At 51.8% G+C, this 21,227-nt stretch overlaps 1 protein-coding gene across 6 annotated transcripts; it reads right to left on the reverse strand.

The window, feature by feature from the left end:
• Positions 1 to 3,359: 3,359 nt before the first annotated feature.
• Positions 3,360 to 21,133, reverse strand: ETV7 (ETS variant transcription factor 7). Of its 6 annotated transcripts, none has more exons than XM_040536194.1 (13): positions 19,917 to 19,934; positions 19,500 to 19,536; positions 17,781 to 17,892; positions 17,362 to 17,526; positions 16,977 to 17,084; positions 16,111 to 16,302; positions 15,104 to 15,246; positions 14,650 to 14,750; positions 6,607 to 7,328; positions 5,740 to 5,877; positions 5,289 to 5,350; positions 4,761 to 5,024; positions 3,360 to 3,864 (listed from the first exon to the last, which is right to left on the reverse strand). In XM_040536194.1, the coding sequence occupies exons 4-13, from the start codon at positions 17,423 to 17,425 to the stop codon at positions 3,820 to 3,822; spliced, it is 1,839 nt and encodes a 612-aa protein (XP_040392128.1). In that variant the 5' UTR covers positions 17,426 to 17,526; positions 17,781 to 17,892; positions 19,500 to 19,536; positions 19,917 to 19,934; the 3' UTR covers positions 3,360 to 3,819. The 6 variants fall into 6 exon arrangements, with proteins under 6 accessions (XP_040392128.1, XP_040392131.1, XP_040392129.1 ...); XM_040536197.1 differs by lacking the exon at positions 19,917 to 19,934 and adding an exon at positions 20,375 to 20,499 and having other exon boundaries at positions 3,373 to 3,867; XM_040536195.1 differs by having other exon boundaries at positions 3,373 to 3,867; positions 5,740 to 5,874; positions 19,917 to 19,940.
• Between the last annotated feature and the right edge of the window lie 94 nt (positions 21,134 to 21,227).

The raw sequence follows: 21,227 nt of genomic DNA on the forward strand, positions 1-21,227 counted from the left end.
GTCCCCTCTGCCCCACTGGGGGCTGTATGCTGTGTGGTGGTAGCAGAAGCTCTGACCTCAATGTGTAAAATGCTTCTGGATTGGAGTTTTGTTGGTAGCTGCCATCAGCAGATGAGCATCAATTGCAAGTACCCCTGGATCAGTGTCACTGCATGGCCAGGGATGGCCTGGGCCACAGGACAAGAAGCAGCAAGCCACCAGCTCATAAACCTATTGCAACATGATCTGGCCTGTCCCAGCAGTGAACAACTGCTTTGCAAGAGGGTGTTTGCATGTGACCACTTCCTACTGCAGATATACAGTCTTACTGGATTCAGTCTTCTACATCCATTCATTGTCTTTTCTGTGCTTGATTTTTAGCCCCTCGACAAGTGAGTGTCCCACCTGCATGCCCCATCCCATCCTTCCTGCCAGCTCATTCAGCCGTACCATGGCTTTGATCTGTGTGATTCGTGCCTCCAGATCTTGGGAAAGGCAATTTGTTCACTAAAAGGCACTGGCAAATATCTGCCAATAGAAGAAAGGTAAAAAGCATCAGCTCTCACTGCAACTGATCTGAGCACACAAGTGCATCAGAAGTACATAAGTGTTTGCACACTGAAAGAAATTGTTTCCGTATGCTCTGTGAATTAAATCTGACTCTTATGTGCATCAGGCCCCCAGGGAATTAAGCAGGCATCAAACAGGAGAAGCGTGGGATGTTCCTGCTTTGCTCAGTGCTTGCAACTCTTCAGCTGCCAAGCTGTGGAAAGCTGCAAATGATCCCATGCAACATGCAGGAATGTCCAGCACATGGCACAAGGCCAATTTTCCTGTAGGAACTGCACGTGATACAAAATCTCCGGGAGCTCCTCAGGAGTTCAAACGCAGACCCAGCTGACCAGGAGATGTGCTTCCCCCAGGCTCTCCTTTGGGCACCTTGTAATGGTTTCTTCCCTTGTAGCTGCAATGAAGCAACATATTAAATGTCTACATTTTTTCCATTCTGGATGATGAAGGATCTTGAGCCGGATGATGAAGGACCTTGCAGTAGTCACAAAAAAAGTATCTATCTCTGCAAGAAGACATTTCTCCCATATATCTCTCCATGGGGAGATATACAGTGAGTGTGAGAAGGTCCCCAGCAGAGAAAAGGAGTACAGCCTCACACCGAGCCAGGGCCAGTCCAGGAGAGGGGCAGAGGACACGCGGCAGGATGGAAAAGAGGATGAGGGTCCACGCGCAGGGAGGACAGGAGACACCTAGCCTGGCAGGGCAAAGGCAGCCCCCTGAAAGCTGATGGCTCAGACCTGCAAGGACTTCATGCCCAAATGCCCTGGGCTCCCTTTGGCTCAGGAGGAGCCAGGCTTTGGGGGCGCACCTTGGGGTCTGCAGACAAGGGGTGCACAGCCACATCCCAGCATTTCCCACCCCCCCAAGCCTGCAATGAATTATAAGGAAGATCCTCTGGGGGATGGGGGGGGGGAGGCAGGGAGGCATGCAAAATCTGCCCTTACCCATTGCAAATGCTGAGGCCCCAGAAAGCATCCCGGTGGACAGAAGCCTACTTGGCTGGCTGCCATGCTCCCGTGAGATGAAGCCTTGTCATCATCCTCTTAGTGACAGCGAATTTTGTATTAATTGCCTCCTTAAGTGCTAGGCTGATTTTCTAAGCCACCCTCCCCCTCCCAGCACCTGGCAAAGCAGGATTAGCAGGGCCTAACTACTTGGGACAGCGGGGTTCGGGCGTGCTTTCAGGAGAACCCTGTGTGCATGGAGCACCAAAGCCAGCATTTGCCTGGGCAGGATCAGTGCCCAGATGGCCAATGCCCATGATCCCAGGGATTTTCAGGAAAAGCAAATGCCTTAGCTTTTTGAGACCATAGCAGGGAGTTCAGGGTAGGATGAACGTAATACCCAGAATTGGAAACTGTTCAAAACTCCAGGGGTAATAACTTGTCCTGCTCTAATACCTTCTTTAATATCTTCAGTGGCCACAGGCAAGCAGCGTCTGTAATTTTTAACCAAGAGATTAACCAAAGATACCGAAGTCACTTGGGAGAAGAGACCTGGGCTACACAAGCCACTCCTGTCTTTATTCTGCCTTGTCCTTGGTTGGGATTTGGTTATTTGGGACCACAAGCCCGTTGTGCTTGGGGCTGAGAAGGTTTCACTCCTTGTTTGCCTGGCACCACAGCCCCAGCAACCCCAGGAGGAGGAGATTTGGTTCATCTGACATCAGGAAAAGCACAGGAAAAGCGAACGGGAGAGGGAATTCATTTTTCTTGCTGGCATTTTGCCTGGTGGGCACATCCCACATGCAGAGGTGATGTCCTCTGGGAAGCCAGAGTGGATACGAAACCCACTCCTGCTCCACGCAAATACAAACCACACCCGGCCGCGGGTGCAAAGCAAACAGGGGCACTGCAGCTCTTCCCGCCAGCCCCACTGCGTCCCTGATACCAGCTCACCCCAGGCACAGCCTCGGCACCGCCTCAGGTGCTGGGTGCCAGGCAGGTGACAGTCTGCAAACAGGCGAGAGCAGTTTCGGTTTCTCCGGCAGTAAATGTCACCCCAGGCTGGTTCCTGGCCAAAAGGAAACACGGCGCTGGCAACACTGGGCAGCGGGATTTGGCTGCTCTTTGAGATGTTTCCTTCAAAGCTTTGCAAGCAGGGGAATGGGACATGCAAGGCAGAGGGCTGCTTCCCTCTTGCAAGGACTCTGCTTCCCCAGATAGTTCTAGCTGGGGTTTTACAAGGACGGAGAAGAGCAGCTTCCCCAGGAGAGGAGGGTAAGTGGGGGGTGCTGGTGGGAGCCCATGCAGGACCATCCCCCAGCATGGCACTGACCCCAGCCATGGCTATCACCTTCAACCCACCAGAGTGTCCCACCCCTTGCACACTGCCAGCCCCCAAATTTTGTTCCCTTCACCCCAGGATGGGTCTGACCCTAGCATGGAGATGCTGCTGCCATTCCCACCACCCAGAGTACCAGCACTCCTGGCTCCAAGCCAAGTGCACTGCCTTAATCCAGGTTCCTGCTTAGGAGTCTGGGCAAAGATTAACTGGGAACATTCCCCCTGATTAGGGTTTAATCTCTTAGACATTTCACATCTTCTTAGACATCATAGGTGAGACCCCAGCAGCTGTAAATCCCTTAGTCCTCAAGGGAGCTACAATGAGTGCAGTTTCTGGGCCACTTGGAACAAGCTTTACCCAGGTCCTGGTGTCAGATCAATCTGCTTTTGTAATTAAATCCCCTTTTTCTGGAAAGGGAATGGCCACAAATAAACAAAAGGGGAGGAGCACACCATGTATCTGCTGTAAAACTCAAATTATGTCACTCTGAGTGGCTTGAAAGAAGCAGCTCACAACAGCTATAGCAAAGCAAACTTTATTTCATGTATAGCACATCTCCCACAGCCTTTAGACAAGCCTGGCTGTCACATGGGGACCAATTTATTTGCATTCTATGTTTTTGTTTCCTGAACAGGACCCATGGCAGAAGCTACAGAAATTATATTGTACATTCACAGATACGTATAGAAAAGTAGGTAAATAAATACACATACACACACATGAACAAACCACGAGGTTCAACACGTGCATTTATGAGGGCCAAAATGGAAATATAGGGCAATCTCAGACATTTGGGCTTGACAGACTAGGTTGCCCTCAGATCGGCTGGTTTAATCACTTCATGCTACGGTGGCTATTGCCGTGGTTTTCCTTCACAGATTTTAATTTCATGGCTCATGAAATCATACCACATCCAGGCCACCCACAGGGACTGTCCCCCGTCATTAATGTGCACCCTTCGGTTCACAGGCACAGCCGATGTCAGTCCGGGCTCTCGCAATTGTCTGTGCTGAACTTTGTTCTGTCCTGCTGAGACAGAAGGAAACGTCTGTGAGGTCCCATCCCAAACCAAGCCCATGCTACTGTTCTCCTCTATGGGTCAAGGAGGAATTTTCCCTGCACAGTCAAGGAGGAAAGTTGTGGTTATACCAGATCACAGCAATGTTGTGCACTATAGGCACCCCCTGGCTGCAGAGATGCAGCAGGCAGAGAGCAAATCATAGCCTCATAGACCAGCCCAGGTTGGAAGGGACCTCAAAAGATCACTGGATCCAACCTTCTGTGGGGAAAGGAAGCCTCGATGAGATTATCCAGCACCCTGTCCAACAGCACCTTGAAACCCATCAATGACGAGGCCTCCACTACGTCCCTGTGGAGGCTGTGCCACTGACTGGTTGTTCTCACTGAAAATTACTAAATTACTAAAAATTACTTTCGTATAAAAATACAAAACTTCTTCCAGTGCAACTTATACTCATCACCCCTTGTCTTCTCCATGTGACTGCTTGTCAAAAGAGAGCCATCCTACAAAGGTAGTTACATTTCAAGTATTGACATACAGTGATGAGCCCCCCTCACAAGCCTTCTCTTCTCTGGGGTGAAAAGACCCAACTCCTTCATGCTTTCCTCTCAGGGCAGGTTCTCCAGCCCTTTGATCCTCTCCATGGGCCACATTGAAGAAAGACTGTCCTGCAGGACTTCCAGCCTCCAGGAGCCTGTCCCAAAGCCCCTCCACCCCTGCATGGGGCACACGCTGTCCCCACAACCACACTAGCAGCACAGGGCAAAAACCAGCACCCTGTCACCCCCAACAAAATCCATTTTGCCTGCCACCCACTTGCTTTGTCCATCACATTCAAATCCCAGCCCTTGTCCTAACTTGTTGCTGGCAGTTCAACCCCAGCCTCACTTCTCCTCCTTACCTGGAGGATCTTGCTGTAGGACAGGGGTGCAAATGAGTCTTCCAGATAGCGGGTGCCAAAGCCCATGATCCTGTTCACTGCCTGGTTACAGATGCCGGCCACCTTGGCGGTGAGGTGTACTGCAAAGGCAAACTGGATTTCTTGGGGGTTGACGTTGGGCCTGGTGGCTGTCATCTCCTTGCGGACGTAGGCATCAGCCAGGTTCTTGAAGGAGCTGTAGGACATGTCTCTGAAGAACATCTGCAGCCGTGCATCTTCCTTTACCTGTTTAAGAAGCAAACAAATGCACACATTAAGAACAAATAACCTGGTGTGTCATTAGGTTGATGCCTTCACATCTCACTAAGACTGCAGATGGGAGAGGACAGACGGGCAGACACGATCACACCCAGTCGGGGAATTAAGAGGTGCCATTTCCTTGATTTTACTGAGCATTTCCCTGCACCAGGGAAATGTTGCACCATTTTAGAGCAGTGATCAGCCCAAATTCTCCCAGTTCTATCCAGCTGACTGCAGTTCCCCTCTCACCTTCCTGTCCAGCTCATCTCCGGCACTCTGGAGCAGGGCCACGATTTTCCTGATGGCTTCATCTGTAGAAAGAACACGATCACTCCCTTGTTACCTCCAGACCTGTGGCTGATCACCATGCCTGGATGTTCTCAGGGCAGTGCAGCTTTTTAGCCCCTCTGAAAAAACTTCCCAAGCAAAGCGTATCATCCTCCAGCCCTGGAAAACCCATTTCAGCCTATAGCTGAATGCCTTGCTTTCCTCAGTCAGGAAAAACACCCCCCTGCCTTTGAATCTTTCCCTCCCCAGATCAAACCCTGCTGCTGAAAATCCCCACAGTGGGTTCATATGACTCTTTGGGTTGTATTAACTGCTGAGGCGAGACTGAAGCAGGGCTTGGGTCCCATTCAGGCTCCTCATGGGGACAAATCCCATGTTAGTGTTTTCTGTACGTGCAAGGGGCAGCACTCACCAACCCCATCGGCACCGCCCGACCTCGGCAGCTGCTCGCCCCCGCGCTCCCTGCTGCTCTGGCTCTCGCTGCCTTGCACGATCAGCCCAATCTCCTCTGAGACGCGCGTGTAGTAACCATCCGGCTGCTCTGCCTCTGCTGGAAGAAGAACACCTGTTCAGAATCAGGGATTTTTCTTGGCCAAGTCACTAACTGATGGAAAGGGGAACACAGATGCTGCTGGCGTGGTGCCTATGTCCACGCCAGGTCAGCACACGCTACTGTGAACCATGCGCTGTGTTCCCTGAACTGTAGCCGAGCTTCTGCAATGGCCCCAAACCAATCAGGCTTTCACAAAGATTCCCTGGCCAGCTTTTTGGGAAGGGCTCAGCATGGGGATGAGGGTGTCACTGCCACAGCAGCTCCCACCCTTCCCTGCAGCAAAGCAAAAGCAACAGGTGATAGCCCTTAGGTGGTTTCAGATTCGATCTCTGGTTTCAAATGCAGATTTAAACTAAATCACGATATCCCTCATTTGCTACAGGGGGAAAACCTGTGCACAGATAAAAACTGTGTATGGATAAAACCTGCATACAGATAATCACTATGGAGCAGGTTGCAGTAACTGGCTGCACTGATGAGTCCCAGTAATGATGCAAGCTGGTGCACCTCACCCAGGGTGATCTTCAACATGGGCAAATTTGACCTATTCCTGGGGCAGCAAGTCAAGAGTGGAGCCCTGCAAATCCAGCCCCAATGCCCCATAAAGCAACATGTGGGCAATGCTTAGTAAGGATTAGGAACTAGCACTCCACACGCACTGTTGCTTTCCCCCCCCAAAAAAAACTGCTGAGGTCCCATTGGTGAGGGCAAGGGTGGGGGTCCCACCTGGGGGCGCTGGTCCCTGGACATGCCGCAGGGGCAGGCAGCTGGGGCGCTTGGCCCTCGCCCCTGCTTCACCCCGCTCCTCCTCTGCGTGCTTCTTAAAGGAGAAAACCCTCTTGAGGCTGGGTCTCCTCCTGGGGGCTTTGCCCAGTGGTGGGGACAGGCTTGAGTCGGCTCTGGGTCTCCTGGCTCCTTCTGTTTTACTGCTGTAAGGAGTTTTGGCATCTTTTTCCTTTGCTTTCTGTCCTGCATTTTCCTTCTGGTCCTCAGGGCTCTTCTTAAAGAGGAAATTTAAGAAGATTTTGAACCAGGTGCGCTGGGTTTTGCCCTGGGAGGAGATTTTTGTGCTTTTCTTCTTGGTCTCCAGTTCCTCCTTAGAAGCCTCCCCAGGAGCTGACGCTTCACTCTCCTCAAACAGAGCCTGTTCCAGCTCCATCACCTTGGGTGCCTCTTCCTGGTCCTTCTTCAGGCTGAGCTTGGCACATGAATACTTGCAGAAGTCGCTCTCTGACCTTTGCAGCCCGACTGCCTTCCTCCCTCGCCCTCTGGCTCCCTCTTGAAGCCTTTCTTTTGCTGCCTGTGAGTTCTCGCAGCAGCTCAACGAGCGCCTCACATAAATCTCCAGCACCTTCTTGGCCCCCTGCCTGTCCAGTGAGAGGATGGTCCTCGACGGCTGTTGCCCTGCGTCCCATGGCTGCTGCTCTGCAGCCAGAGCCTGCACCTTGCTGTGAAGGAAAACAACATTTTCAGCCTGGTTTTGCGGTCAGGTTGAACATGATGGAAATCATCACTGTTTTGGCTAGGACTGCAATCCAAGAGTGCTTTGGGTGTCCAAGGGTTCTTCTGTTCCACGTAAATGATCAACCCCTTTTATAGTTGTTATCTAAGTGCTCTGCACACTTGAGGTTTTATGATGGGCTATAGACACTGCTAATCAAGGAAGTGAAACTGCATGGAGGGAAGGATAAGCTTAGCAGGTCCCAGAGGGGCTGCCAGGTTTGCATGGGTGTAATCCAGATACCATGCTGCTGCATCTTCCCATTGCAACATATCACCATACTATAACAAAAAAATTAAACAACCTCTAAGCCCAGATCTTTGAGCATCTCCCTTTGAAGCAAGGGCTGCTAAAAAAATAAAACAGGACCAGCCACTCCCATGCTTTGCGCTGGTTCTGCACCCTTCAGAGAACCAGACTCAAACCAGACTTTCCCCTGCTGAGTGGCACACGGAAATCCCACATGCTCAGCCATACAAACGGCCCAGAGCTGGTCAGTGCAGATGAGCACGCATAATTCACAAGCACACCTGCCCACCGCAGGTTGGCCATTTTTTTGGATCAAGAAGACAATTTTCATTAATCCAAGGCAACACCAGAGCCAACCAACCACCCAAGCTAGCACCAGTGATAAATCATTCAAATAGATTTAATCACAGCAGAGCAACAACCCTGTTCTGCTTCGACTGATTCCAGCCCCTTGGCCACATCATTCTTTATTTGCTCTTTTGGTATTTACCTTTCCATCAGTATTTCTGTCCTTCTAGACATATGTCAAGACAAGCTCCGCAGCAGTGGGCACTAAGGGTGTTCAGGCTCCCTTGGGAGCTGCCTATTTTATAGCCAGGCTGGTGACCGGCTGACTCAACCCTATTTTTAGCAGCCACTCAGGAGTGCGGCCAGCACTTCCAGGTGCGTGAGTTTCACCGGAGAGGAAAACAATTTCCTTCTGATAACCAGCAGCAAAACAGCATAAAACATTCATGTCACCTGGCATAAGCACTGGCCTTTGAAACCAGCTATCTGAGCCAGCTGTTTGGTGGATTTCACTTGTTTATTGCTTTTATTTTTCTTGTGTGTGATGGCCTATAAGGGCTTTTCCAGGTTGTTTCTGTAAGGAGAAGCCACAGCTTTTTCAGGGAAATGGAGGCTTAATACAGCAACCAGATCTCCCCACTCACACCCCAGGGAAGCGGACGTCATGGGCTCATGCATGAGTGCAGACACACTGGGGCACAATGCCAACAGGATGTCTCCGAATGCCAACCACGACCAGGCTGCAGTGTCCTTGAAACCCACCCTGGGGTTCTTCAGACAGCCTGCTTGCCTACCCTAAAAAATGAAACAGGATCTGCTTTGTGATCCAAACACTTCACACCCACCTCACTCCCTGTCAGCCTTGTCCAGGGACAGAGCATCTCCTGGGGTGAAGCTGCAAGGCACAGCTCTGCACCTCCAGTATCCACCAGCCCCCAGGACAAAAAAAAATCTTCAGTCTTGGTTGCACCAGATTCACCTGTGCCCGTTGCTCCCTCCTGCAGGCTGCTGCCTGCCATTCTCACTGCTATTTTGCCATCTGATGGCAATATTTCACACTGCAGCTTACAGCAATGGTGCCACACGTGGATGCATTTGCTGGGAGGTGGCAGTGACCTGCGTGACTGCTAGCACTTTGACTTTGGAAAATCCCACGGTGAGATTTCCGTGTGAGCAATGCTTTGTTTTCTCCAACTTTCAGCTAGAGTAATATGCTGTCCTGGTCTAACAGTCTCAATGGTCTTTTTGATAACTGATTCAGCTTGAAATCCAATGGGTCCAGGATTATTCTCCTTAGTTTTCTTTCTACAGACTTTCTGGGCCATAATTTCTTATTGCTTGAAGAGACGCAGCCCACTTCCCTCCTTTTCTCCTTAGCCTACACTGATGATTCAGCCTGACATTCATTAGGAAATACCCGGCTCTATTTTTCAGCATCAACATCTACTGCTGATAAATAATTAATCTGCGCACCAGGAACCCCATGGCATATGACCACAATGGCTGAGAAGGACTTTCACAACCAATTTAGTTTGCTTTTTCTCTGCAACATCCCCATAACAAACAGCCACATCTACTCTGGCAATGGAGCACAGTTTGGCCATCTTCTTTTTGGAGCTGCTGGAGATCATCCAAGGCTGAATCTAAATGCTGGCCCCATTCATAGAGGACTTCTCATGACTAAATGGGGAATCATCACTGACTTACGACCTCTTACAAGCTTTTCGTCTTTGTACCTGCATTCCTGAACACATCCTGGAGATGGGCCACCCAAAGCAACTTTAGGGAAAATATGGACCTGAACTGTGATTCAGGAACCAGACCTTTATGTAAGTTCAGGCCCCTTCTGAGACTTAGGACATGCTCAAAACAAATGGGACAGAGGCATATGAAAGAGATGTTTGCAAGAAATGTGAGACAAATCAAAAGCCCATTCCCAGAATTGACAGGAAAAATCTTAACGTCTGGATCCAAATTTGTCCACTTTTCTCACCAAAACCAGGAGAGAATTATGAATGGTCACATCATGGAGTGTGCAATGCTGGGGTTGGTATGGAGATACAGCAGGAAGGAAACTGGATTATTTACTAGACTAGGATAGGATAGGATAGGATAGGATAGGATAGGAAACAGAACAGAACAGAACAGAACAGAATAGTTCAGCTGGAAGGGACCTACGAAGATCATCTGGTCCAACTGCCTGACCTCTTCAGGGCTAACCAAAAGTTAAAGCATGTTATTAAGGGCACTACCAAAATGCCTCTCAAACACTGTCTGGCATGGGGCATCAACTGCCTTGCCAAGAAGCCTGCTCCGGTGTTTGACTGCCCTCATAGTATAGAAATTTCTCCCAATGTCCAGTCTGAACCTCTCCTGGCACAGCTCTGTGCTGTTCCCCTGCATCCCGCCAGCGCCGACCAGGGAGCAGGGACCGGCGCCTCCCTCTGCGCCTCCCCTCCTCAGGGAGAGGCAGAGAGCACTGAGACTGCCTCTTGGCCTCGTTTTCTCCAGACCAGACAACCCGAATGCCCTCAGCCTCTCGTCACAGCACATGCCTTCCAGCCCTTGTACCAGCCTCATTGCTCTCCCCTGGACACTTTCAAGGACCTTAACATCCTTTCTGTACTGTGCACCCCAAAACTGCACCCAATATTCAAGGTGAGGCTGAACCAACATTAAAATGAGGGAAACTTATTCCTGAGGTGAAACTGCAAGGTGCTGAGGGTTACAATGTGCTCAGGAAATAAACCCCCCAAATTTCTTGGCAACAAGACAAACAGAGGCCACAGCTGGGGAGGCTGAGGCTGGACATCAGAAAGAGCCTCCTCTGCAAGAGTTGTCCCACCTTCACATGGGTACCCCTGAGGGGTGGGGGGATCACCGACCTTGGAGGTCTTCAACATTTGGATAGCCAAAAGCATGGGTGACCCAACCAGGTGTTGGTGGCAGTTGTGTTTTAAGCGTGAGGATGGCCCATAGACCACAAAGGTCCCTTTGAGCCACAACTAACCACCTGGGCACAGAGACGTCTGCAGCTTCGGACCTGAACCAAGAAGTGAGTGTTGAAGGAAGCCACCTCTCCCCACACAGGCCATAGCTGGAAAAAGGACACAGCCAGCACGTGGCACCCTTGTGGCCTCAGTAGAAGCCTCTCAGCCCAGTTGTGCAGTGCCTCTAGCCCAAGAGGTTGGTGGGCACCAAAGCTGGTGTGGGACACCCACCTCTGTGTCACCACCCCTGAACTACAGCCACAGCTGAAGTCTCCGACTCATGTGCACTCTCCCTCCCCACACGCCCACATCGAACAGCCCCAGCACAAGCAGCAGTTACAGGGCTGTTAACCAAAAGGGAGGGGTCCTGTTCCAGGAAAGCAGCGTGCTTACAGTCATCCCACCTCTGCTTATCGCAGGAAGAAGAGCAGCGGCCACATGCTCTAGGATGGACGGACACAAGCAGTTCCTGGAAGCTGAGAAGGAGCTTGTCATTGCAAAAGTGCCCTTTGCTTTTTGCTTTCCAAGATCACTCCAGCATGTTGTGTGCATTTGGCAGCTTCCCAGGTTTTAGAGGAAATCCCCGTCCAAGTCCAACAGGATCCTTAGTCATCACTGGAGGAACAGGTGAAAAGCAGCAACACGCATGCTCCCTGTGAGCACAGCACAAGCACTGGGGTCACCACCAGTTCCAACAAAGCCACCCACACAAGCTTGAGAAGCAATGGGCTGCTCGGGAGTCATCAGGTCTGTTTTCCTAGCAAGAAAGTGGGTGGGATGTCATGTTAGGAGAAAAATCAGGAAAAATGCACCCAGGATAGCTAGGATGGGACAGTTTCCAGGGAACGAAGTCTGCTCTCCTACAAAAGCTGTCCCTCATAGGTGCGCAGACCTTACACTGACTCTCTGCTGGGTTTTACGCCAAGACCTGGTTTTAGCCTTCACTGAGACAAAACACCGCCTCTGTGCAAGGATGTGTGAGCTTCGGGTGCTTCACTACACCTTCCTGGGGTGGTGCACCCCCAGGCAGCAGCTTGGCTGGTGCTGGATGATCTCCAGCCCTTGCTCCTAGCAGAGATTTTGGCATCCCTTCCTAGCTAGCACCTCACAAAGGCAGTGAGGCTAACACTCCTTTACCCCAACAGAGCTTCTCATTTCCTTCTCTGCCATTGTTTGACTTGTGTTTTGCTGACAAGCTACTGAATTTTCTGGAAGTGAAACTTTGCAGGCAGTGTATCTGGAGATGTGTTGTGCTGGAGCAGGGATGTTTTGCCAACCAGCCGCTGCATGTCCCACCACTGTCTCCTGCTGGATGCAACCCACCAGCATCTTCAGGTTTCAGTTAATGGAGATACTTAGGAGGAGTACCACCAGTTTACAGCAAAAAGGGCTGTGGTTTCAGGATGGCAACAAATACCTTTGGTGGAAAACTCAGTCACAAAGCTGTTAGTTCCCAGACCCACTGACAAGCACTCCTGCCCCAAAAATGGTACCAATGCAGCTCCGAGATAGCAGCCTAGACTTGGCAGCCAGAGGAATGATGCAAGGCAGCAGGATTATTTCTGCACTGGTGCAAGACAGGTGTTGGAAGGAACTCACCTTTTCCTAGCATTGTGTTCTGTGGCTGATACTTCACAGTGTGTCTCTGTGCTTGTCCACACAGCTATAAAACACCATGTGTTGGTGCAGTGTTCACCCAAGAGCTGCTGCACCCCATGTTGGGGGCTGCCAAGCTCAGGGACAAACCCAGGTGTCCACAGGAGTCAGTTACTTGCAGTCTGCTCATAGAGCTGGTTTTCTGGGTAAATGGGGGAGGCCTGCATTTCTCAGTTTCAGAACTTCGACCAGAAAGATGCAGTATTTTCAACCATGCAGAGTCACAGGATTGTATCTCCTCAACTGAAAGCAATCTGAAACTATCACTGGATAATTTCAGATTTAAAAATGCATGCACATTGCTCCTTCCAGCACTCAGCAACAATACCTGGGGTTGCAGGTATTCCTGCTTCATTCTCAAAGTAAATAACATGTCTGACAATAAAAGTGATCATGTACATTACTGGCCTGTTTCTTGTCACATTATTTAGTGAGCTAATTACAAAAAGCATTATTAAATGGAGGGAAAGAGTTAAAGGGAGTTAAAACAAGACACAGTGCACAGCCTGAAGTTCCAACCAGGCCTGATCCAGACAGATACTTCAGCACATTCCCACCCTTAATCACAGGAGTGGCTCCACAGGAGGCAGATTACAACGTACAGCATATCTGCAAGGTAAGTCTGATCTCAAATCAAGGGAACATCTCAGATTCAGAGCAGCACGTCCACATTCAGGGCCACCACTTGCTTCTGCAGATGTTCAACCCAGAGCGCATGCTCCGGTGCTCTCTGCTTGGCACATCTCACTGCAACAACCAAGCAGTCTTTAGCAGCAAGTTTGGACCTTAAAGACAAGCATCAAGATTTACAGAACAAAAATATCATGGTCCCTGCTAGAGGAGGAAGAAGCAGTGAGCAGAAGACCAGCACACACATTCACCTGTGCTTTCTGGGCTTGGGGATAGTTTTTGGGTGTGTTTTGCTGGTGAAGCTCCAGAGATGTCACAGCTATGGCTCAGGGCAGGTTTTGAAATCCAGGACCACCTCTGTGGCCTTCTGTCCAGGAGAGCAGGAGATGCTGGTTCTCCCCAGCAGAGAACAAGTCCCTCTGCAAAGCACTGCAAATGCAACCTTCAAAGAATTCCTATGATGAAACCTCCAGTGGGTCTTCTTTGAGATCCTCGTGGTCCTCATTCTCCAGCTGCTCCAGTTTGCTGGATTTCTCATGGACAATCTCCCCAGGAGTCTTCAGAAATCTGAAATCCATTTTAATTGCTTTAAGCGCATGTCCAAACCAGGCTGTAAATGCTGGAGTCCTTGCCCTCACCAGCTGAGCTCTGGAGCTTACTGGAGGGTGTCTGACATCCCCAAGACAGCTCTTGCTTTGCCCTCTGGATGCATGGAGCCCACAGAGGCAAAGCGCAGCACACATCAGCCCAGCACTGGCATTTTAAGCTCAGGATAGTCCCAGAGAAGCAGCCAGCACTGAAAACGGGAGGCTCCTGACTTATTTCCACCTCTTCTATTCAGAGGTGAACTTCAGACCCGATGTCAATGGGGAACGGGAGGGCCATGTCCAGCTCAGATGGGCTCAGGGACATTTCCACCAGCACTAACTGGACCCCACTGAGGACAGCAGATGGAGCTCATCCCTGGGCAGATCGCTGGCCCGCAGGGAGCAGATCAGATGGGATCCGGATCACAAGCATCCCAGCTCCCCACTTGTACAGGACACAGCCTGGATGCAAACCTGCCAGGGTGTTGCATTTGCAGGGGAGGATATAAAGAAAGAAATCAAAAAGTAACCACTGAGGTTTTACAAAATCAAAACCAGCCCAAGCTTTTTATCTCAACATGAAGGCCAGTTCCAGTTCTCAGATAGATGCACACAGCTGCTGTTGGATGCCTGCATGCACAGCAGCATGAGACTGTGCTGGGACCAGCCCTGATTTCCCCTCCAGCACCATAAACCCAGAGGACAGCCCACGTTCCCATGCTTTTCCCCAAACATGCAGCAAAGATGCTTCAACTTCAGCTCAGTTCTGGACCATCAAGAATCCAGAGAGATGAAGCAGCTGCCAACATCTGGAGCCCTGCACCTTCCTATGCCCCATTTACACTGTTTCTCTGATCTGTTTTCTCACCTGAACAGCAGCTTCTGCCCCGGCTCCTTTTTGATGATGTTAAGTTTGTAGTAATGCCTGAGTGCTCGCGACATCTTTTCATACGTCATGTTCATCCGGTTCTGGAAGGAGAAAGAACTGAGGAGGTTGAGTAAAAGCAAGCACCAACACCTGCCTTGAATCTGTCTGCAGGAGGAACAAGTGTGGGACATTCAAGGTGGTTTCTTGCGCATTGCAAGCATTAGCATGGGTCTCTAACCCAAGTTTGCTTCCAGCCCTGCAGCTACCATGATTTGCTTTTCAGAGGGTGATAACATCTCCCCCTTTAATGACCAGGAGGTTGGTGTCCCTCTGTAGCCCTGTGCCTGCTCTCTGTCTCGTCCTCCCCAGTCCCTATGCCATTGGCTGTGAAGACCAGGTCAGGAAGGTGACAAGAAATTCCAGAAATGACAAGTTTGTTCTCAACTGCATTTACCTTGTGGTTCCCCCAGAGCTGGGCAAGTCCATTTGGGTTAACAATGCGGAAGACCCTGGCTTCCTTGTCTTCCCACTTGATGTAGGGCATATAGCGGCTGTCAGAGAGGAGCTGGTATACGTAATCCCACAGTAACCTGCAATCTGAGAGGTGGCACACAAGAAACAGTCACAAAGCTCACACTAAGGCACCTGTGCTCCAGTGGAGGTCGGTCAGCAACAGGACATTAGCAATAATAGTAAATTATGTATACAGTAAACATGTTAGCAATTATAGTAATTACAAGAAGAGCCCAGAGCTCATGTACAGCACTTTTATTGCTTTTCAGGTACTGAGGTACTGAGAGATGCGCGCTGTACTCAGCTTTGGTGAGGCCGCACCTCGAGTACTGTGTTCAGTTTTAGGCCCCTCACTAAAAGAAGGACATCGAGGCCTTGGAACGTGTCCAGAGAAGGGCAACAAAACTGATGAGGGGTCTGGAGCACAAGTCTTATGGGGAGCGGCTGAGAGAGCTGGGGTTGTTTAGTCTGGAGAAGAGGAGGCCCAGGGGAGACTTCATTGCACTCTACAACTTCCTGAAGGGAGGTTGTGTTGAGGAGGGGGTTGGCCTCTTCTCTCAGATAACTAATGATAGGACTCCAGGAAATGGCCACAAATTGTGCCTGGGGAGATTTAGATTAGCTATCAGGAAAAACTTTTTCTCTCAAAGAGTGGTCAGGCTCTGGAATGGCCTACCCAGGGAGGTGGTGGATTCACCATCCCTCGTGGTGTTCAAGAAGTGCCTGGACAAGGTGCTACGAGATATGATTTAATAGCTTAGCGGGTAGTATTGGTGATAGGAGGATGGTTGGACTATATGATCTTATAGGTCCTTTCCAACCTCATGTTTCTATGATTCTATGATTCACACACTGACACATGGAATAAATAGAAGGGAGACAGATGGGCAGACAGGATGAAGCACAGTCTCATTTTCCCAAGGAACGAGGCAAAAAAATCATATTCACCTGCAATTTTCCCATCCACTGGTGCTGACAGGGCTGTAGGAAATGAGCAGATAGAATCTGCCCTGCAGCTGCCCTCAGAGTTGTGATGGGAGAGGTTCAGGGGCTCCTCACAGCTGCGGAATGAGGACAGCTCTGTGTGGCCCAGGCAGGATGAAAGAGCAGCCGGGGCAGCCTCCACACCACAGTCCATCCCTTCAAGAGAAAAACCCATGCTACATTATGGTGGGTCCCAGAAAGTCTTTCAAAGCCCTGAAACAGGCAGGGAGGGCAAGCCTGGGGATGACCTGGGTCAGCTGTCAGTCCAGGCACCAGCCCAGCTGGATAAGGCAGGTGCTAATGAAAGTCCAATGCTTTTCCAAGGCAGAAGCAATAGCAGAATGAGCAGAAGCTCCAGTGAGATTAGAGGAGGTGCCAGGTGCAATGAAGGCAGGACGTACATTCCTTAAAGGAGAAGAAAAGCTAAAATAAAGGAATACACTGGAGCACAAGCATATGGCTGTCTTTGAAACTGACCCCACCCAGCTACTGACCCCACCAAACCAGACCCTAACCTGCTGACAGACTCCCTACCCTGGCCATGGCCTTATGTGGTCACCACAGACTCACCTAGTGACCACCAAACCTAGTTCTGACCTGTAAATTGATCTCAGACCTGCTTGTTCACTGTGAATTTTCTTGATGACCTGGATTTTGTTGGAGCTAGCTGCTATCATCATGTATGTCCTACTTGCCTTGCTTAGGTACAGTGGGATGGGTTCAGCTGGCTGAGCTTCAAACCCCAGATGTGTGCTGATGTGACACCCAAAACGTTCCTGGTAGCTGAGGGAAGGCATTGCTTCATAGACAGCCACCATTCTCCATCATACCTTCCTCTGTGATCCTGGCATCTTGGAAAGGTGAGTTCAGCAAAGGGCTGCACACCAGAGCTCTTCTTTGAGTCTTAATGTACTGGAGTAATTCATATAACACATCACCTGCAGGGAAGGAAAGTGAGCTCAGATGATCTTATTTTATAGTAGGGACTCTCTCATGTAATATTGTTGCTTATATTTCTGCAGTACTTGCAGAGTAAGATATTATTCCCCATCCCAAAGAATTTGCAGTCTATCTAGTTAAAGGAAAGAGCTTTTTCTTTGTCTCCAGCACCCAACTGGCCACACAGAGCTAACACCAGCTCTGCCAGCAACCATTCAGCCCACCTCAGCCTGTGCTGTACTCAGTCCTCATTCACACCCTTCTTCTTCATCTAACCTGAGCTAGGAGCTCGGTATCTGAAGTCGTCTTTGGTAAGGATGCACAGGGCTTTGCCATTCATTTCAAACTTGCTTTCTTCGGTTTGTCGAAGGGAATACTCTTTCTCTGCCCATCTGAGCCAGTGGATGACATCGTCCTTGCTCCACAGTGAGGGCTGGATTCCTGAAACAAGGGGCAGTCCCATCCTCAAAACTGGTGAGGGGCAGTGTGGAACACAAATCTTCTCCATCACCAAACATCCCCTCTAACATGGACCAAAATACCCCAAAGGAAATGAACCTGGAGGATTGGCCCATCTTATATCCCAGCCTAGACAGCAGGGATATAGACAGTGGGATGCCACAGCTGTGCCCTCCATGTCCCACCCTGTGGGAGCTCCCTTGTAAGCAGGGTTGACTTGCCCAAGAGCTACTCACTCAGCCTGCCTGGTAGCCTGAAGATTTCCCCTTCGCTGATGGGTGTGTGTCTGGCCTGGGGTGGTAATGAAGCTGTAACAACCGAGCTGGAAGAACCAACTGTCACCTTACCCTGGGGAAAAGAGATTAAACACATCAGTGGGTGGAAATTCCCAGCTGTCCTGCTTTTGCTTTGGAAAGACCTCCACCATAGCAAACACTGCTCAGGCAGTTTCTATCTGTTTTCCCATAGCACTGTGATGCACTATCTGCAGCTCCTCTATCAGCCCCAGGATGAATCTGGTTGCCCAAGACAGTGTTAGAAGCCAGAGACCCCCTTCCTCTTTCTCCCCTTCCTTTCTTTTTTTAGCAGAAAGACCTGTCCTCATCCCGGCTGCAAGTGTGGGCTCCCAGCCACCCTCTGCCCCGTGGCTGCAGGGAAGCAGAAGATGAAGCCAAGACTGGCAGACCTTCCTCTGATGCTCACCGGATGCCTGCAGTTTTAGGACAGTACTTCGGTTCTTTAGAGTTGCAAAAATAAAGCTTAGGTTTTTGTCTTGAAAATGCCTTATGAACAGATCTCTTATTTTTTTCCCTAGTTGTCATGTGGACATCAGTGGAAATAGCCACCTCATCGGGAGAAAACCGTTCATCTTGCTCTCCTGCTGTCAAGTTCCAGCCCTCTCAGCTGCTCATCAGGGAGCCCCCCAGCCTCTCTGAGAGCTGAGACGCTCCCGGAGCCCTCAGAAATACTCAGCACTGAAGGGAAAGGCAGCCCCAGCACCTCTGCAGGGCTGGGGAGGTGGCATTGCCCCCACGCTGCCCTCACACTTCCATCCGGGAAACTCTGGTCCTGCTTTCAGCCCTGTCTGCATCTTGAAATATTAGTGGCAGCCAAGCAGATAATGTTTCCCCTTAAAAGTCTATTAACATGAATCCCAGCAATTGCCCAGCATCATTCTCTGGAAAATTAACAATTTTGCTTGCAAATGTTATTTTCTGAAGCGGTTGCCTACTCCGGGCACTTCAGTACACCCTCAGGCAGATTTTCAGAGGTGCATAAAGCAGCTGCTTTGTAAAGGAGCTGAGCCCCCCGCAAAACCAGGGGTGGAGAAAATCCCAGTGCGTACTGAAAGCAGGCAGTGGTGCTTGGGCACATCTTAACTGCGAAGCTAGTGACCCCAAAGCAGGAGCATGGGGGACAGGAGCCGAGCGCCCTGTCCCCCCCAGGGCAATGGTGCCTCAGTCACACCAAGGTGCCTGGAACAGCTGGAGATTCCCCAGGTTCTTTCTACTGACAGAGTGCTTCGTATTTTGGCATTGTCAACAGATGACTATGAGGAACTATGTTAACTGCTCAGTCTTTTTATGAGAAAGATGAAAAAGAGCTGAATCACTCCAAAACTTCATCTCAGAGGGTGATGGTGTTTTCCTCACCAGGACAAGCATTAACAATTTTTCTGATAGTGGTGAAATAAATCGCCGCTAGCTGTTGTGTCTGAGCTTTTGGTCTTAGCAAAGCAATAAGTTGTATGATATTATATGAGGAAACCAGAGAAAAGCCAGTGAAGGTTCTGAAGAAGCTTTATAGCAATGCAAACTGTTTCGGATTCATTATAAGCAATAAGCTACAAAAAAAATAAAAGTGAAAGAAATTAGCCATGCATTTTGTCTAGAGCTGCCTGAAAAAGGTATTTTAGTTTTCTCCCATTGGCATCGCTCTATTACAATGAAATTTACTGGAAAAAAATTCAGGTGTTTGATATTTCTCTTGCTCCTAAAGATTTCTAGGGCAGAAGAGACACATTCTTATATTTTATTACTTTGCACCGATTCTTTAATATTGTTGGTTTGGTGGTATTTTTTTTCCTGCTTAGCTGTTTTCAAGCGTATTTCTGAGATGGTATTTGCGTGCTTCGAGAGGAAATATCGTTCTTAGAGGTTTCAAAGCGGGAACCCAGGAGAAGAGTGGTGCAAAGCAGCCCCAGGTGTGCAGGAGCAGTTCCCAGAGCGGTGCCGGCCGGCAGTGACCGAGCGGCTCCGCTGCTCCGGTCTCTGCCCGGTGCGGGGGGGGAGAGGGGGGGTCTCCGCCGGGCCTTCAGGTGCCCCTCAGCCCCAGCGGCGAGCCCGGGGGGAGCGGGGGCTGCGGGCTCTTACCTGCATCCCCGCTGCCGCCGGCTCGCCGCTCCCCGCGGCGGTGCTGGGCGCTGCCCCGGTGCCCCCGCGGCTCGGCGCTGCCCCGGCCCCGACTCCCCCCCGGTGCCCGGCGCGGGCGGGTCGCGCTCCTGCGGCCGCTGCGGCTTCGGCGCGATCTTTCCGGGAAACGAAATCGAAACGAGCCGGAGCGCCGGGAGGCAGGAGAGCGGCGGGGGCAGCGCCCAGGGCCGTGTTCCCCTCCCGCCCCCCCGGGCCATGTCCCCGCCACACCCGGGGGCTCCCACTCCGCCCCGGGAGAAAGTTCGGCTCCTGCCGCTGCCCCTGGGCCAGGCCAGTCCGTGCCGGCCCGTTACCGGCACTGAACAGCGCTGCTGGCAGCAACCGAGTCCCCAGGCTCCCCGTGTCCCTGGGGGCTCCCCGTGTCCCTGTGCCCCCCCCCCCGCGTCCCCGCTCTCGACCCGCAGCACGGCTCCGGGGAGGTCCGGAGGAGGCTTCCGGGACGCCGGGCCAGGGGCAGCTCTCGTTCCCGCTTTTCCCTTCCTCCCCTCGGGGACCGCCTCCGACCTCGGCCGGGCCGGGGTGGGGAGGGGAGGGGAGGGGAGAGGGGCGCGCACCGCCCCGCGTGCACCGGCGGCGGCGGGGACCCGCAGGCGGCCGGGCCCCGCCCTCCAGGCGGCGGAGGGGAGGGAGCGGCCTCGGCGGGGACGCGGTGAGCGGGGCTCGGGGGTGGCGGGTCGGGGGGGCCGCGGAGGGGCCTTCCCGGGTCCCTGTGGGCGCCGAAGGGACCCTCCCGCCCCTCTCGGGGCTTTTGGGGCCGGCTCGCGGGCCCGGCGGAGCCCGGCGCACGGTGGCGGCCTGCGCGTCCCCAGCGGGGCGCTGCTCGCTGGGGGCTGGGGGAGCAGCGGGGCTCCGCTCGCTGGGGCCGCGCCTGGGGCCTGCGGCGGGGGCGGCCGCCGGGGGGCTGAGGGTGCCGGCCCGGCCCTGCCGAGCTGGAGGCCCGCGAGGCCTCCCCCGCGCAGCGCCTCACCGGGCCGGGGCCGCTCCCCGGGGGTAGCGCTGCGTCCCGACTCCGCCACGCGTTAGCCCGTTGCCCAGCGCTGTGTGGGGGCCTCGGGCCGTGCCCGGTGCCCGCTGGTGAAGCCGCTGCCCGTGCTCCCCCTGCGCTCCGGTGCCGGCTGGGCGCGGGGCCGTCGCCCTCGGGTCCCGGGGCTGTAGGCCGGTGCGTTATTGTTCTTGAGGCGTGCTTTTAGGCTTGAGTCTGCCTTCCCTTTCCTCTCTCCTTTTTGGCCCCACAGTGCTCTGAAAGGGAAC

This window comes from Cygnus olor, chromosome 24 (genome assembly GCF_009769625.2).
Source record: "Cygnus olor isolate bCygOlo1 chromosome 24, bCygOlo1.pri.v2, whole genome shotgun sequence".
NCBI lineage: Eukaryota > Metazoa > Chordata > Aves > Anseriformes > Anatidae > Cygnus > Cygnus olor.